This window comes from Protopterus annectens, chromosome 7.part0, assembly GCF_019279795.1.
Source record: "Protopterus annectens isolate FY-2018-M chromosome 7.part0, PAN1.0, whole genome shotgun sequence".
Taxonomy (NCBI): Eukaryota; Metazoa; Chordata; order Ceratodontiformes; family Protopteridae; genus Protopterus; species Protopterus annectens.
Window position 1 is genome coordinate 523,724,712 of NC_056739.1, and position 18,945 is coordinate 523,743,656.

At 38.0% G+C, this 18,945-nt stretch overlaps 1 protein-coding gene across 1 annotated transcript; it reads left to right on the forward strand.

Annotated features, from left to right (window-relative positions):
- The first annotated feature begins 17,829 nt into the window (after positions 1-17,829).
- LOC122806018 (olfactory receptor class A-like protein 1) lies at positions 17,830-18,546 on the forward strand. The gene has a single exon (XM_044076258.1). It carries the CDS (start codon positions 17,830-17,832, stop codon positions 18,544-18,546), a length of 717 nt encoding a protein of 238 aa, XP_043932193.1.
- Positions 18,547-18,945: the final 399 nt, after the last annotated feature.

The following is an 18,945-nucleotide window of genomic DNA, read 5'->3' on the forward strand; positions in this document are numbered from 1 at the left end:
ACTAGATTCCTGCTTTTATGTATATATTCTGTATATGTTACTATATTTACTATCTGTAACACTGTTTCTGCTTCTGTACAAATTAATGTTTATATGTTTTCTGTATCTCGTTGGAGCTTTTCTCCCCGGGCCTCCACTGAAAATGGACTCTTTTAGGCCCAGTGGACTTATCCCGGTAAACAAATGCAATAAATAAATAAGTCTGGTATAATGTGTTCCATGACCTTACAAGTGAGAATCATCTGGCTGAAGGGCCTATAGTTTCAGGGATTAGATGCAGAGCCAGTTGCATGGAGTGGTGTCACTAGTGCTGTATGCCATACTTCCAGGACTGAGCCTGTAGCAGAATTTTGGTTTAAATATGTTATGGAGATATTCTACTTTGGCATATTTAGTACTATTTAACAAACAGCCCATTATGTTGTCTAGTTCCAAGGAGGAAGTGTTCTTAGTTATGGACAGAAATTTCAGTACATGTTGTTTAGTGATGATGGAGGTGTTTGAGAGATGCGGATATTGTAGGGCTCTGGGTAGTCATCTCAGGATCAGAATTTTCACTAATTTATAAATATATTGTTACTGTCCCCCAAATCCAAGTAGATGTTGCCATTTAGTATGGGTTTTATGCAATATTTAGTGTTGTTTCCTAGTTTTCTGTCATAACTAAAGAAGGATTTGTAATTATCATTGGATTCAGGTGCTAACCTGAGATCATGGAGTGCCTTAGTAGTTCTAATAGTCTTTTAAAAAACTTTTTGTCAACTCCTAATATTTTCTTGATAGTTGTTGGTGAAGCACCTACCAAGAGGAGAAAACGCTGAGAGAAGAAAGGAGCCACTTTTGAGATTTTAAGTATTTTCTTCTGATTTATTTCTTAGAAAAACTGCATTGCCGCCTACTTTTCGGCATTTTCTTGCTTGCAAAAGTTGATATCTGTGTTAGAAACAGTAGTTATAACATACATAGAGACTGTTTATTGCATTTTTTGTGTTGCACTTAATTTAAAATTGTTTTTTCTTAAAATTGCATTTTACCTGCCTCTGACCTAGCACACACATGTTGGGGTCATTTATTGCACTGTTCTGACTAGTTTGCTGCTTGTGTGTCTCTGCTATCCTTAAACAAAAACAAAAAAAAAAAATCTTGCTATTTTCCCACTTTCTATAATTAAAAAAAAAAGTTCAGCTACAAAGTTGCTGTTCTGAACTGTTTGTAAGTTTCTTGGAGGCCAGTGCTTACTTGGGCTAAAGGGAAGTCTCTGTGCTCACCAGTGGCAGTGGTTAACACTGAGCAGCCTGCCTGTCCCTGTAGGAGTGGTTACTGCCTAGAAACTGTAATTTTATTGGCCATGTTGGGTCAATTCCAAACTCCTTGATCTCTCTCTCTCTTAAAACCCTGCAGCCGTGTGGTTTTGGCATCTTTCCAGGCTTGATAGTTTTTGCTGAAGCACCTGCCAAGAGGAGAAAATGCTGAGCGAAGAAAGGAGCCACTTTTGAGATTTTAAGTATTTTCTTCTGATTTATTTCTTAGAAAAACTGCAATGCCGCCTACTTTTCTGCATTTTCTTGCTTGCAAAAGTTGATATCTGTGTTAGAAACAGTATTTAGAACATACCTAGAGCCTGTTTATTGCATTTTTTGTGTTGCACTTAATTTAAAATTGTTTTTCTTAAAATTGCATTTTACCTGCCTCTGACCTAGCACACACGTGTTGGGGTCATTTATTGCACTGTTCGGACTAGTTTGCTACTTGTGTGTCTCTGCTATCCTTAAACAAAAACAAAAAAAACAAAAAATCTTGCTATTTTCCCACTTTCTATAATTAAAAAAAAAGAGTTCAGTTACAGAGTTCCTGTTCTGAACTGTTTGTAAGTTTCTTGGAGGCCAGTGCTTGCTTGGGCTAAAGGGAAGTCTCTGTGTTCACCAGTGGCAGTGGTTAACACTGAGCAGCCTGTCTGTCCCTGTAGGAGTGGTTACTGCCTGGAAACTGTAGTTTTATTGGCCATTTTGGGTCAATTCCAAACTCCTTGATCTCTCTCTCTTAAAACCCTGCAACTCTCTTTTTGCGTGGTCTTGCACACAGAACAGCATCGGGCAGTGCCGGTTAGCTGGGGTATACTATTCCTGGCTCCACAAAGTCTGCGCTGCAAATTTTCCCTTAGAACTAGGCAAGCCTCAACTCAAGTGCTTCAGATTAACTGCTCTTATTGCAGCACTTGCATAACCCAAATCAGCACTTGTCCAAATCTCCTAGACAGCACTATTATTTTCCAAATCTCCTAGACAGCGCTATTATAATACAGCATAAGACCCTCGATTGTCTGCAAGACAAGTGAAATTTAGTTTTCTAAGCATGTCCAGAGGTCAGCTTCAGGTGTACTCTCCAGTTCATCTGGTGGAATTGGGCATCCTGAGGCAATGTCACAACTGCCTCATGTATACAGACAACCCTTTCCTCTTACCTCTAGACACAAACACTTATGAGAAATACAAATACACAGCCAGACTGGAGGCTAAGCGCTCTCAACCCATGACTGTAACAGACAGTCAAGAGGAGAAGAGACACACTAGCATCACACCACCAGTCACACATGGATCTACAAAACAAGCTCCGGCAAAACATACACATAAATACACAAAAACATATTCGGAGGCACTAGGTACCAATCTGAAAAAGAAACAGGGCCCTCCAAAGCAGACAAGCAAGCAGCCTGCACCTCCAAACACAAGCCAGAAAACATATAATTCACCTCAGCAGTGTGCCTCACGACAGCCCCTAAGGCAAAACACCATACCCAACACGCTAGTAATAGGTTCATAGGTTCATAGGTTCATAGGTTCATACTAGGCTATCTGCCCAAGGGCATTTATAAGCCTAGCCCATAGTTATGTGGCTTTCGCCACCCCTTTAGTTTGAATAAAAACTATGCCTATCATTTTGCTGTGCCTCTGTCAAGCAGTGACGCTGAAGTAATCCCTGGGGTATATCTGCAATCTCCCATCCATTGGTCAAGATTCCTCTTGAACAAGACCAGAGAGGTGCTCTGCCTCACATGTACCGGGATTTTGTTCCACAGCATAGGAGTCTCTGGGTGATGAATCTGTCCCTCCAGCACGTTCTATTTATAACCGTGTCAAGGTTTAAGTCTCCGCCCTTGTGGTTCTGAGGGATCTAGATTTTTGAGGTGAAGCATATTCATCAAATCTGGGTTTGACATGGCCTTATATGTCAGGCACAGGTCACCTCTGAGCAAGCGGTATGAGACTGAATAGAGCTGGAGTTCTTTCAGTCGGGCAGCATAAGACATATTTTTGAGACCCTTTATCCTTTTGGTGAGGAACTTTTGGGGCCTTTCAAGCTGCAGCAGGTGTCTGGTCAGATACATTCCGAACGGGGCATTGTACTCAATCATAGGTCTAATAAGTGATGAGTACAGGGGGACGATGACCTCCCTTGATCTAGATGTGAATCCCTTCATGATCAGGTGGGTGATATAGAAGGTTTTCCTAACTACTTTAGCAACATGAGTGTCAAACGAAAGGCTACTGTCAACCTGGGTCCCCAGATCTCTGATGACTTTTTGAGACTCTATAGTAAGGCACACAGATGTTCCACTCACCAGGCTGAACAAGGAGAAGGTTACTGTCAGCTGCCTGTCAGGTGCTAGGATCCATCACATAACACAGGCACTTAGGTCACTCCAGAACAAGTACAAGTATGACGCTGTCATTGTACATGTTGGTGTGAATGATCTAAGATTGGACTACATGAAAAGAGACATTGAGGAGCTCTCTGATCATGTAGCCCAGCTGGTATGACCCTGACCTTGAGTAGCATACTACCTTCACCTAGAATGATACCACAATACAAAGACAAAATGATTAATTTCAACAATTGGGTAAGCTTCTGGTGTAATTCTAAGGGGATCCAGTGTCTGTCTGCCTAGGATGACATGATAGAAAAGCCTCGCTGTTTCACCAGAGATGGTTTGCACCTGCCACCCCTAGGCTTTCAAATACTGGCCAAGGCTCTTGCTGTCCCCAAAGTGCCTTTTTAGGCAAGGCTCAAAGGACAAACCAACCACCGTAACCAGCACAGGTAACCAAAAACTAAGGGTAATGCTACTCAATGCCAGAAGTCTCAACCTCAAAATGCACATACTCGAGGCACTCCTCAGTATGGAGAAAATCTATGTTTGTGCAGTGACAGAAACCTGGTTCAAGGCTCCAGAGAGCACCCCAGCACTACCAGGTTACAATTCATATCATACCTTCCGGCCTCAGTTACTGGATCACAGTACAAAGGGTGGAGGTGTATCCATATTCATCAAGGATACCCACATCTCCAGGTTAGTGGCGCAGCATGATGCCCCAGAGATCATCCATGCGCAACTATCAGCAAGCAAAACCACATTTCAAGTCATAGCCTGTTATAGATTGCCCACCATGTCCCAAGATGCTCACTCAGCATTCCTTGAGGCATTGGAAAATATAAAGGTCCTACACAACACCATAATTTTGGGTGATTTCAACTACCCTGGTATAGACTGGGCAAACTACCAAAGTTCTAACTCCTATGCCCAGCGGTTCATAGAATTTATAAATTCAAATGCCCTTGAACAACTGGTATGTTTTCCCACTAGAGGGGTCAACATATTGGATTTAGTCATCACAAATATGGGCGCCCATTGTACCACACCCATTATCACTCCCTCTCTGGTCAGATCAGACCACAAACTGATAACCCTGGACATCCTCACCCCTCCACCTCCCCCAGTCAAAGAAAACATCATAAAAAAACTTTCCAAAGCAAACTTCAAACTATTTGCGTCAGAAGTGGAAAGCTTCACTATTCCCTTGCAGAAGGATAATTATATCCAGGATGCAGAATCCTACACCAAGGCACTTTATATACATCTTCAGGATTGCATGGACCGTGCTATCCCAAATAAAACCAAGACTCCTTCCTCAAACAAGAAGAAACCAGTCTGGTGGACTCCGGCCATAAGCAAACTATACAATAAAAGGAGGAGACTTATACAAAAAAAGGCCAAATCTCAAGTAGAAAATCATCCCTGATCAGCATTAGTAAGAATTTGAGGGCCCTCATCAAGTCAACTAAAGCCAGTTTCAAAAAGAAAGTTGCCAAGGATGTCAAGGATAACCATAAGGCCTTCTATGGCTACGTCAAACACCTAAATGGCAATGCTCAGGTCTGTTCTGAGCTAGTACAAAATGGAACAAAATACACTGGCTCCACTGACATTGCCAACATCTTGGCTGACAGGTTCAGTGCAAACCCCCCCACCCCCCACCACCACCACCTACAGGGCCTATTACTATTCCAGGGGATTGTGTAACTCCAATTATTACTGATACATTGGTTAATAAGGCTCTATCTAAAGCTAAAAACACTGCCTCCATGGGACCAGATGGTGTCCCAGGCTGTGTCATATGCAAGCTCCAAAATGAATTAACCCCGCATCTGAATACCCTGTTCAGTCTCAGCCTCTCAACAGGATATGTGCCCATAGAATGGTGCACAGCAATGGTGGTTCCACTGCACAAGGGTGGGCCCACAACCGACCCTGGGAACTACCGAACAATAAGCCTGACCAGTCTGATCTGTAGGGCAATGGAGCAAATTATTATGGAACTCATAAATGGAGAGATTGGGAACCTCCAAACACTTGACCCCACACAGTTCGGCTTCGTCAAGGGCAGATCATGCATCCTGAACCTGGTGGACTTCTTTGAGACAGTTACTCAGGCTATAGATAAGGGAAAGGAGGTACACACGGCTTACCTTGACCTTGCTAAAGCATTTGACACCATTCCCCATTCGGGTATTATTGATAAACTCACCAACCTGGGCATAAACCCTTACATCACACGATGTATTGCAAACTGGCTCTCAGACAGATCCCACAAAGTAAGAGTAGTGGGATGTATGTCCGAATCCAGACCAGTAACAAGCGGTGTGCCTCAGGGCTCTGTCCTGAGGCCCCTCCTGTTTGGCATATACTTCTCAGAAGTACAGGCAAGCACTGAAGGGCTGTGGCTGACCAAGTTTGTGGACGACTGCAAACTGGGTGCTATAATGCAGTCTCCGGCCAACATGGATATCCTCCAGAAGGCCCTTAATGAGACTGATGCATGGAGTCAAAGCCATGGTCTCAAGCTAAATGCTAAAACATGTGTAGTAATCCCCTTTGGAAAAAACAGAGTACCCGCGAACTACCACATAGGAGGTAACCCCCTGAAATCTGAAGAAGTTATAAGGGATCTAGGGACCCAAGTAGATAGCCAGCTTTCCTTTGATAACCATGTTGCCAAGGTGGTTAGAAAATCCTTCTATGTAACCCATCTTATCACAAAAGGGTTCGCATCAAGATCTAAGGATGTAGTGGTGCCCCTCTACTCTTCCCTTATCAGACCCATTATTGAGTACAATGCACCAATTGGAATGTACCTGGCTAGGCATCTCCAGCAGCTGGAAAGACCACCAAGGTACCTCACTAAAAGGATTACTGGCCTCAAACAGTTGCCGTATGCAGCAATGATTGAAAAAACTAAGGCTTTTCCCTGTTGCATACCGCCTTCTCAGAGGCGATCTCTGTCTAACATACAGAGCCAGAGGAACCTTGTTGAGTGGATGGGTAATAGAAATTTCACACCAGGGATAATACCAACAGCTCTACTAGATAGGGGCCAAGGGTACTAGCTGCTAGATCAAGGGCCTGGGGAACTAACCAAAGGGGCAGTGAATACTGAACAACGTGGCTGGGCTAATATATGCCTTCGGGCAGATAGCCCAGTACCTACCTATGAACCTATGAGGTGCTTGAACCTGTTGTATACTCTAATTATATTTTTTCCTTTTATTATTGATTTTATTTATGCAGGTTGACCACCAGGGTGGTATGTTTTTAATTTTCCATTGCATGTGGATCTAGATGGGACTTCCAGTTCTATATTTTTATTAGATGCATATTATCTTTTGAAGTAATGTGTGGGGTGGTATTGCTGTAAGTGAATTTTGAGGCCACATCACAGAATTTTAGGAGATTTGCTTGTTTGATTTTTGAATTATCATATATTGCTTTCAGGGAGAATTAGATAGTATGAGAGCAAAGGTCACTAGCTTATAATCTGACTGAATTAGAAAGGGATTCACAGTAGATGAATCTCTTGCTCTAACCTGTATTCCTCAGGTCTCCCCTGCAGTACCTTGCTATATATCATACTTCTCAAAAGAAAAGAGCTGCCCAGAGATCTGAAAACTCCAGAAAATGAGAAAACACCTAAATAATCAAAGATAAAAAAGGGATACTTCTGCTACTAGATGAATGTATGTCCTGTATACCTTAAAACCTATACTGTCAAAATACTGTATTTTATCAGTGATAGTGGCAAGCACCCCTTGCTGGTATGGCCTCATCCCCTAGGTCTCCCCCCTCCACTTTCTAAAGGTTGGCTGAAGAAACTTGACAATAGAAACCACCATAGAAACCTGCTGGTTTATTGTATATTTTTTATACTTAAAACACAAGTTCACTGTCAGTAAACACACCTTACTGTTTACCCTCAACTATTTTCATACTTCCTTACCATTTTTATCCTCTTGCTTAACTTAGTGTGAGCAACTACCCCAATAATTATTCCAGTGCTTCAGTACTTACTAAACTAATGGGTTAGCTGATTGTTTTTTGCCACAGTATCTATTGATCCTGGCTCTTCGTGATCCATTCACCCTTAGCTTCACTCAGGCTCATTCTACTCTCCTACCCTACCCCCATTTCCAACCACCCCTACCTTCCCTAGACTTATACCTCCCATTACTCTTCCTCTAAAGCTTGTTATCCAATCACAACTACTCTCACCCTCATACAGTCAATTAACACCATTACCTCTCCAATTACTATACTAGGCTTACTTCCAAGCTTCTCAATTTACTTACTACTACCCACGCCCCGTTACTATGTTCTAGAACTCAAATTAAACCAAGTCGCAAAAAAACTGTTCTCTCTTCTTTTTAACCTGCTTCTAACATTTTGTATCAGTCACCTAATCTAAATTTCCTCCCTGAACTATACCCTAACCCCACCAACATTTACACACTGTACTCTCACTCTAAATCATGACAAGCCCACAGAAAGCTTCAGTAACATATCAGTAAGTCTAATATAGTATCACAGTATACATTTTTCAAAACTCAAAATCCTTCCCAACAACATCACTATTAAACCTAACTTCTACATAATTGGCAGGAAAAGTAAACATACCCTATACCTCAAACATTACATTTCGAATCAACACATCCTATCCCTGTGTGGGGACATCCACCCCAACCCAGGGCCCCAAACCACAATTTCCTCTGTTATAACCCTAAATCCTAAAAATATTCTTCTTGTGACCCTAAACACATACAGTATCTGCAACAAAATCACATAATTCCATGCCTGGTTATGTCAATGCTCCCCAGATATTCTAGTTATCACAGAAACTTGGCTAAAATCCCATATCCATAATACTGAAATAACAGCCCCAGGCTATAATATACTTAGAAAAAAGAGAATCAACAAAAATGGTGGTGGGGTAGCCTTTATCTATCCTAACACCATGGCAATCTCACCTTTCCCCGAAGAAACACCAATCTTCAACAATGCTGAAATTCTCATCGGAAGCCTACAAATTAACAAAACAAAACAAATATGCATTGTTGGATTATATATAACCCCCAGGCAAAACATCATCAGAAAACATCCGTAATGAAGCTATAATTATGGGAGACATTAATATCAACAGGCAAAATCTGATAATTGGCTTCCCTACTAACAGCATAAACCTCTATGGTTATACCCAGCTCGTTACCAATGCCCCCCATATGGATAACAATAATACCCTAGGTGTAACTCTTCATTGGCTACTAGTGTCTCTTCTGAGAAATACTCTACCCAATACACTTTACATAATACTCTTAGTGACTACCTACCCATATTCATATATACAGCCAAACTACAACTGCAAGAACCCAAAACCACTGGAAATCTCATAACCTTTGATGAGCAAAGGTTTAACAAAATCCTAAAATACACTAACTGGAATCCATTTAAAGCACTACCACTAGAAGATGCCCTTGCATACTTCAACAATGTATTTCTAAATACTCTTAACATCTTAGTCCCTCAACGCATGAAATTATTAAAATCTAACCATGCTCACTGGCTAACAAAAACTACCAAACATTTACTAGAGAGAGATAAAGCCTGAAAGGAATGGTACAAAAACAAATCTGATGCTAACCTAATCAAATAAAAGCAGTTACTAAACAGAGCAAAAAAGCTAGTGAACCTAGACAAAAAACAATACTTTTCCAGCCAACCAACATACCATAAGAACAACTCAAAACAATTTTGGAAACACATCTCAAACCTCCTTAGCCAGGCACAAAACAAACTTCAACACCACACCCTGACAAACCTCCCTCAGAGACAGCCAACCTGTTTAACTACCATTTTATAGACAGCATTACCAAACTGTTAACAAATCCTACTACCACAACTACCTCATGCCCCATCTCTGATCCCCTTACACCCTTATCACATGACTATTGCACAAACAACAAACACCCCTCTCCTCCTCCCCAAACTAGTGCTATGTCTTCTGTCCGCTATTCTCTTAAACCTGTCCCTACCTCTCTCATTCAAAAATTACTTCATAAGCTAAAACCAGGCTCCCTCTCCTCTGACACCCTCCCTCCTGAATATTTAAAACCTGCTGCCAAAATTATAGCACATCCTGTTAGCATCCTTCTCAATCACTCCATAGCAGAGTGGAATGTCCCTATCCTCTGGAAAAAAATCTGTCATCAAAACTTTACATAAAGGGGGCAACTTCAATGTACTATCCAATTATTGACCAATCTCCATCCTCTCTCCTTTTTGCAAACTCCTGGAGAAATGCATACATCAGTAATTTCTTCTCCATCTAATCCAAAACAAACTAATTACCCCTACTCAGCATGGCTTTCACCCATCACACAGCACTACCACTGCCCTAATCTCCTTCATGGACCCTGTGTCCAAATCAATTGACTCTGGTATGATCACCTCTGTATTACTACTAGACTTATCAAAGGCATTTGACACAGTGTCCCACAACAAGCTCCTTCATCAGCTATCCATTATTAGCTGCATCCTACAATCCCTCCAGTGGTTTTCAAGCTACTTATCCAGCGACCAACAGTGCTTTAAATGGCAAAACAAACTATCTCAATATCAGATCAACACTACTGGTGTACCACAGGGGTCTATCTTTGGATCCTTACTCTTCAATGTTCTTACTAACAATCTCCACACCTTGTCACGCCTTAGCTATATTATCCAATATGCAGATGACAGTACCATAACTTCCTCTTCTAATAACATACATCTTCAGCAAATCACCCAAGCTTCCTTCACCTCAATAGAGACATGGCTGAGAGAAGCGCATCTTCTCTTAAATCCTAAAAAACAAAACTGTTGATATTCTCAACAAAACCAATCTCATCTGATTTCAAAATATACTCACTGGATAACAGAGAAATTCAAACAGTTCCCACAGCCAAACTGCTAGGCTTTACCATAGAGAAACAACTAACTTTTGAGCAGAACATCTGCAATAGCATTAGAACAACTCACATCAAACTAGGAACTCTCTATAGACAACAAACCTTCCTGGATAACTCCACCAGAAAAACCCTCACCAACACCTGTTTGCTTCCCTCTTGCTTATATTCAGCCCCCTTATACACCAATATACAATCTTCTCTTAAAAACAAGCTCCAATTCTACTACCATAAAATCGCCTAATTTGCCTCAGGCTACTACTATCATTCACATCACTGCCTAGCCAAGAAAGAATGAAAGTTGCTTGATCTCACACACCACCTAAACCTAATTCAACTGTCTTCTGCACATAAAATGATATATACTCCTGATAGTTGCTCAGCGCTCAAATCTGTCCTAAAACCCTACATTTCTACCAGAACCCATTGCTCTGAAAACAAACAACATCTAACCATCTACATTCCAAGCAAAAGAGCTGGACAGTGCCTATACTCTCATGCTACTGCTAAACTTTGGAATTTTTTGCCAACAGACATTACTACCATTGACAGTTTCAACAACTTCAAACACACCCTACAAAAATACTTTCTTTCTAATCAGAACTGCCCCTGCTCTTTCCCTGACTGGTGAACTCCATTCACCCTCTAGGGCCTTTTCTTTCTACACCTGGTGATCCCTAGACCTTGAATCTCATCAACTAACAATTACTATATCAAAATAAGACTCTTTATGCACCTTAAACAATTTCCATCCTACTCCACATTTCTCCTAAACATATACTTCCTTCTAAATTGTGACCCTCTACCGAATCCTCACTCTCCACCTAAATCCTTCCTGTAAAGTGTAAAAGTGTCAGCTACAGCATCACTTTCATTTAATTTCACCTATCTAGTACATGTTCTAATATTGTATCTACCTATCTGTACTAATGTAGTATTCATCACTTATTTTAGATGTGTTTTAATACTAGCTATTGTCTTGTTTATGTATTATGTTTTAACTGTATGTATTTATTTGACGCTTTTCTTCCCAGGCCTCCACTGAAAATGGGTCCTTGACCCAGTCAGATCTTCCTGGTAAACAAAAATGTTAAATAAAATAATAAAAAAAATAATAAAATATACAAATGATACTTTTTTTAAATGTACATAATTAACAGACATAAGTAGATTAAACATTGTAAAGTTAAAGAAGGTATGAGTATGTATGGAAGATTTAGTAGTGAAGTAGAAAGATAGGGAAAGTTGTCAAGGAGAATTGCAAGGTTAGAAGTTAGAAGTAAGTTACAACAGCAGATAAGTTGGCAGGGACAGCAGAGCTATTTGCAGAGATATTGTACAAGTAGATGGGAAGAAGATGAGGAGAAGAAAAGAAGGCTGTAGCTGCTGTATAAACAGAAAAAAGGATGGGAGTACAGGGGAGGAGTGGAGGGACATGGAAGAGGGAGGATGACTAGCAGGGGTGTGGGAGTGGGGATAGTGGATGATTAGCAGCAAGTATGGGGAAGTGTGTAGCATAGAAGAAAGTGAGAATAGTGGGTATAGGGGGTAGAAAGGGATTAGGGAAGGGAGTGAAAAGTAGAGTGGGAGGAATAAAGGTGAGATAGGTGGGTGAGAGGTTAGTGGGTAAGAGAGGCAGAGACAGGAGTTAAAGAGATTTTCCCATCAGATTTTCTTGAAGCTGAGACTGTTTAAGACAGATCAGATGGCTATAGGTATTTTGTTCCAGGCTAGAGGAACAGTATAGCTGTACAGAGCATGACCTATGAATTTTTAGGCTTGTAGATTTCAAACAGAAGTTGGTGAGAGCTATGGAGTGAGGGATATGGTGTATAGAAAGTGAGGAGTGGAGCAATGGAAGAAAAGGCAGTAGTTTTATTTATTATGAAGTGACAGAGGAGAAATTGGGAGAGGTGGAGATGGTGAGGTAGCTCGAGCCAGTTGAAGATTTTTAGACATATGCAGTGGTGTGAGTTATAAGGTTGGTTAGCAGCAAATCTAGCAATTTTGTTGTACCAGAGCTATAGCTTTGTTTTAATGGTGGATTGTAGATTGGTTAGGATAGGATAGAAGAAATCCATATCCATACTTGGTAAGCTTAAGTAGCACCTAAAATGCAATATCCCCAAGACTGGCATCAATTTGAACCACGTTGGGGGCACAGGGAAATGGCTGAAATAAAAAAAAAATAAAGGAATAGGTGATAAAGAGTTACAATGTCTGGGATATAGGGAGATAAGAGGAGAAGGTTACAACACTGATAAAAGCAACTTAAAGTGAAAATCTGGAATGATGGAAGGGTATATATTAATTCAGGAAATGCTTGAAATAGCAAATGCTGATTTATCAACCCTTTAAAAGTGAAAGCTTGAAATCCCAAAGACCCGGAACAGCGATTTTTTTTTTCCCAGGGAAAAAAATTGCTGGGATGTTTTCGGGACTTTGCCATTTCCTCCACTGTGGTGTGATCTTGGAGTTGGTATATTTAAGTATGGGGGTGGGGGACAAAGCCCCCCACTTTAATTAGTGTTTTGAAGAGTTTATTGTTTGTTTTGGTGAACACTGATTATTTTACTTGGGAAAAAAATTGCTATTCCATGTCTTTGGGATTTCAAGCTTTTGCTTTTAAAGGGTCGATAAATCAGCATTTGCTATTTTAAGCATTCGCTGATTTTATATAGACCCTGATGGATGAGGTAGGGTCTGGTACCAAGTAACATACAAGAAAGAACAAAGAGAAATCAGATGGCAGAACTCAACTGGCAATGACTCCTACTTTTGTAACAACATGATAAATGTGGAGTTTCCATATTTAGAAGTTAGTGACTCTAATTAGAGGTGTAAAAAAAAGCAACTGCAGTGGTTGTAATATTTCTAAATGGGGAATTTGACTAACTATATCAAAACTGCAAATATACATATCAAAACCGAATATAGTAACGTGGCACTCAACCAATAATTAGCCATGGGTGGAATATCTACTCTGTATAAAAGAATACCCTCTTTTTAGGGAAACATTTTTGCATATATCGAGTTTAAATGGGAAAAAAAGGCACCATACAACATGAGTAGGAAAAACCCTCAGATGGTAAAAATGTAATACTGCACAAGTCCTATCATTCTTCAGTTTAAAAGAACCCATATATGGCAATTATCTCATAAGCAACTAGGTGAATGGGATCACATAGCAGCTGGATATGTGGCCAGAGTAAAGCAGATTATATGCTTGTGTACTGGATGTGTCCATTTAGACAAACAATTTGTATCATTGCAATACCTGCAGCAACATGCTCAGTGCCATTCTTATATCATATACTGTTTTTTGGCTTTAGAAATTGCTAGAAGAAGCCACAACATTACCAAAGGCATTTTAAGTTGGCATACAAAATTGTAATTCACCATCTTATATTTAACATTTAATTGTGGAAGCATATTGTGGCCAGTCTAAAAGGGATACAGGAAGCGAGTATGACAAATGGAAAATATAACCCAGTATTGCTACACCTTTTTATAGCATTGGGACTCAATCAAATATCATCTTATAATTCAGTTAGAGCGTAGCAATTAACTGTAAACAATGAAAGAATGAAGGGAGTAAAATCTCTGCCTGGAATCGTTGATATTTTTATTTTTTCTTGTTTTAGATTACACGTCACTGAGTATATTTTGAAAACTTTACACATGATACAGTGTAAAGCACAGGTAAGTAGATACTGCAGCTGCCTCCCTTTCTCTGTTCATTTTATTTTATTTTCTATGTTTTTCTTTCAAAATTATTTACTTGTTCACTTTGGAGATTTGTTTGTTTCAATAAAGATTACTTTTAAAAGTCAACACAGGCAAGAATTTAGTTTTTTTTAGGCTTAACTAAAATAGATTTCTCTGATTACTGTACTAAATTATATGTACACTATGTGTGTTTGAGCATATTACACATCTCTTAAGGGGTGCTAATTATTATGGGAATAACTCTCTTATGGATTGCAGTACTACATCATATGTGAGTTATCTGTGTTTTAGCATATTAAGCATCTCTTAGGGTTTTTTTAATTATTATGGGAATACATCTCGTATGGTTTTCATTTGTGTAACAATATGTATATATAGAAAGAACAATTATAAAAAGGTACTTTATAAGATCAGAAAGGATATGCTACATAGTTAGAATTTTCAACTGAGAGAAGCTTATCTGCAGTTTATTCAAACTAACTTTTACCCGGCGTTATACTATTAATGTGTCAGTTGTCAATATACAGCAAATGCTTATTATGCACTTCTGGACAGTTAATTTGTAAAAAACATCAGACACTTTCTGTATATGTAAAGAACAAATCATTCATTCTGATTCTGGCTTACATTGGATTGCTCCTTAATGAAGCTAGCTGCATGGTTTCAGCTTGTAACTTGCTGTGTTTGGAAAAAATTTAAAAATACAGCATTCATGAATACTAGACCAGCTGAAAGGTATGAATACAATGTGCACCTTTGTCATTACTTTCCATCCTAGTATGAATCTAATATCTAAATGTATTATGTTTATGTACACTGAGTATACAACACAAAGTGAATTTCAATAAAAACTTGTAAGAATAAGTTTTATAAAATTTTGGTAACATTATTCATTTGTGTCATTCAAAAATGTAGTAACAAGTGATGGTATTAAGGTCAAGTGATTGTGAATGTAAGAGTAAAATGTCAATGCTTATACTATTTGACTTCATTTTTCTTATCAGCTCTTACCAGAAATGTTTATGTTTAAGAAATATTATTCATAATGAATTATTGCAGATAGTAGCAGGCATGCTATCTTCATTTGCAATACATGGAAATAACTATATTTAGTAAAGTGCTGAAACCATGGAATGAAACTTCTTCTAGATGTTTAGTCTAGTACAAAAATGTATCATGCCTTTCTCAGATGCAGCCGTACTAAAAACATAACATGTTGCATGTATCTCTTATAGTAGAAAGTTAAGACACTAACATTAATGTATATTATGATGGTCTACCTATTTGTGCTAGTATTCTTACAAAACTAGTGATATACAAGGCAAAGTTTTCTATGGCACTGACAAGTATAACAATAAACAACCCTTTTTTAATATATGCAAACATAAAACAATATCTGTGGGTTCAGCAATGCTGCAGTACAATTATGTCTTTGAATTTCTGTATTACACTTAAGAAATATAGATAGTATTTTGTAATATTTTAGAGTTCATCTATAAGTCTGGAGTCGCTTTCCTTGACATGTCATGGCTACATTGTTAATAAAGGTGATTCTGATAGCCTATTACTTTGTCAGTCAGCTAATCATTTTTTGCTGAAAGTGAAAATGAATGACTATTTCGCCATCATCACAACTGCAATATACTGTAAGCTTTGGTGCATCTGGTCATTTAATTGCACTAATACATTTTAAAAATGATGTTCTACTATAAAACGAATGAACGATTACTCATTCAGTTGCATATTTCAATACACTAATCATTCCACTACCATGACTGCTAATACATCTTTTCATACACATGCTATATAGTTCTTTTTGCAAAAGTAAGTAAATAAGATATAAAAGTATAGCAAGCAGAATGTCTCAAACATTGGTTGAAAAAATATGCATGTAGGCTACAGATTGCCCTTTTTAGAGATTCTGTACAAAGAAACTTGAATATAATTAATCTGGATTTAAAGTGTGATCTAGAAGATGTACAAACCTGGAGTTTTAGAATATAGAGCATGACTAAGTCCATAACTGTATTATTGATAACTATAGGTACTTTTTTTTTTATCTTTAAAACCTCATGTTATTTTTAATGTATTTCCTAACAAGGATATCTTTAAACATATTAGATACTTGATGAAAAGACAGGAAATGAGAAGAGAAGCAAAAAAAAAAAAAAACACTCAATAAAAACTGACAGAAGTACATAACTGGTATTTATTTCATAATGTGTACATGTATAACATTTATGAAACCATATCAAGGTATTGAATTGTGTGGGAGTGGCAGCTGGAAAGTCAACAATATATTTTTATACATTTATTTTTGTAGCATAATCTAGTTATGCTTAGTCTAGGTTAAAACTATTGTTTTTATATCAGTTAATTATTAATCATGACATGCAGTATCCAAAAAATTGTCCAACAAAATATTAATTTATTTTTTAGCAACTGAGTAAAAATGGATGCACAAATACAAATGCATATGCTGATAATAAGAAGGACAGATGATGAATGAAACAAATCCAAAAGGTGGTGTAAATGCCTATTTATGAACATAAATGGGCAGAAAAAAGATGCATCGAAAGTCAGATATCTAGATAGACTAAGATGTGTTATAGATATTGAGAAAAGAACACACAATTTAGATAGACTGGCTATATACATCAGAGGAAACCAACATAGCTATGAAACTACATCATGAATAACAAAGCCACCCTATCACTGAATGGAGCAAATTAGCATATGGTTGAATGCCTTGTAGGTGACTATTATTTGCAGACCCATCCATCCCTCCAGTTAATGTAAATCTCTAAAAAACGTGTAGTGGTGGCATATGCATCTCTAAAGAATGTGGGACCCTGTGAGCAAATGGGCTGTTGGTTATTCATTGCCTCCCCATCATACCTTCCCAAGTTCTGTCAAATGCTATTCAGGTGACTGATCTCGATAAGTGTTTTTTTTTTTTTTCATGCAGATGGCACAATAATAGCTATCACTAACCAATATAGTAAATATTCAGCAAATTCCAGGCTGCCTTCATGTTCTCTTTCTAATATACTATTTTTTTTATGTAACACAATTTCTGGAAACAGTATAACTAGAACAAATCCTGTAATAAAATTAAAATCTGCTTCAATTTAATTTAGTAGTGTCCTTGTACTATATAATTACAATAGCCATGAAACTGACATAATGTAATTATGATTACTATGCAGATTGCTTTATGTTTCTCATTAAAAATTGTTCAATAATCTAATCAACATTCTTTTCTTATTCCAGGTACAGCTGAATCTGATAACTATGGAACTGTATGATATCATTAAAGGGACAGTGTTTTGTGTATTGGTAATAACTGGAATTCCTGGTAATTTGATAATTCTCTCTGCATTTATCTTTGTATCATTTTCTGGATTTCCTTTACTGTTAACAGAAATTATAGTATCTACAATTGCTGTAATAAACTTAGTATTAATTATGACAAGAGGGTTTCCCGTAACAATGTTAGCAGTTTTCGGTTTTAAACATTTATACAGTGATGATGGATGTAAAGTTCTTTTGTATTTAGCAAGGACATCACGTGGAATGGCAATCTGTGTGACCTCCATTCTGGTTTGTATTCAGTGCATAATTCTTTCTCCTACTACATCCCGGCTGTTTGTTTTGAAACGTAAATTAACACAATATACAATAATTGCTTTTTTTTTTATATTATTGCTAAATATGCTGACAGAAGTCAGTCCACTCATACACACAGTATCAATATTAAATTCTACAGATCTTGAATACACATTCTATTTTGGATATTGTGCAATCACTTTCTCTGATTATTTGACTTTTATGGCTACCACATTTTCTTTGTTTGTGCGTGATTTTATATTTGTATTTCTAATGATGACTGTTAGTGCAACTATAGTGCTCATGTTGTTTATGCACAATAAGCAAGTAACAAATATACGAAGTGACTTAAGAACTCGCAGCAAGAACACCGCAGAGATAAGGGCAGCAAAAGTTGTAGTCATTTTAGCTTCACTGTACATTATATTTGTTGGGTTTGAGAACACAATTTTTCTTTACCAAATCTCAATATCCAAACGTATTCATCCACTTGTTTCAGATGTTCGACATTTTTTTTCAGTGTGTTATGCATCTGTATTTCCAACTGTTGTCATTATTTCAAATAAAAAAGTTAAGACTTATCTGAAATGTTGGTACTAAAGAAACCACTGTACTTCAAATCAGTTTTTGGAACAATTTGGCTTATATAATTATAGCAACATGATTAATCAGGTTATATTTTATGTGCATATTTTCTCTGACATTTTGACATTATATGAAGCCTACCTCTCTGTATGATTTTTTTTTAATTAGAATACTCCTTAATATCAGTAAAATATAGACTTAGTATAAAAGAGATAATTTTGTTAAGGAGCTGTCTTGAATTTTTCATGTTTTTCTTTATTCATTCCCTTGGCATACAGCTACTTAACACTTATCCATGTAGAATATAATTTAGAATCTTCTATGTCAATATCCATGTCTCCATACATCTATTCTTCTTGTATCTGGATTGTTTACACACAGAATAGAGACAGTGAGAACTTTCATGTAACTGTT

Excerpts from the sequence above, each read along its gene's own strand:
- LOC122806018 (XM_044076258.1), top strand. The coding sequence starts at position 17,830 with ATGTTAGCAGTTTTCGGTTTTAAACATTTATACAGTGATGATGGATGT.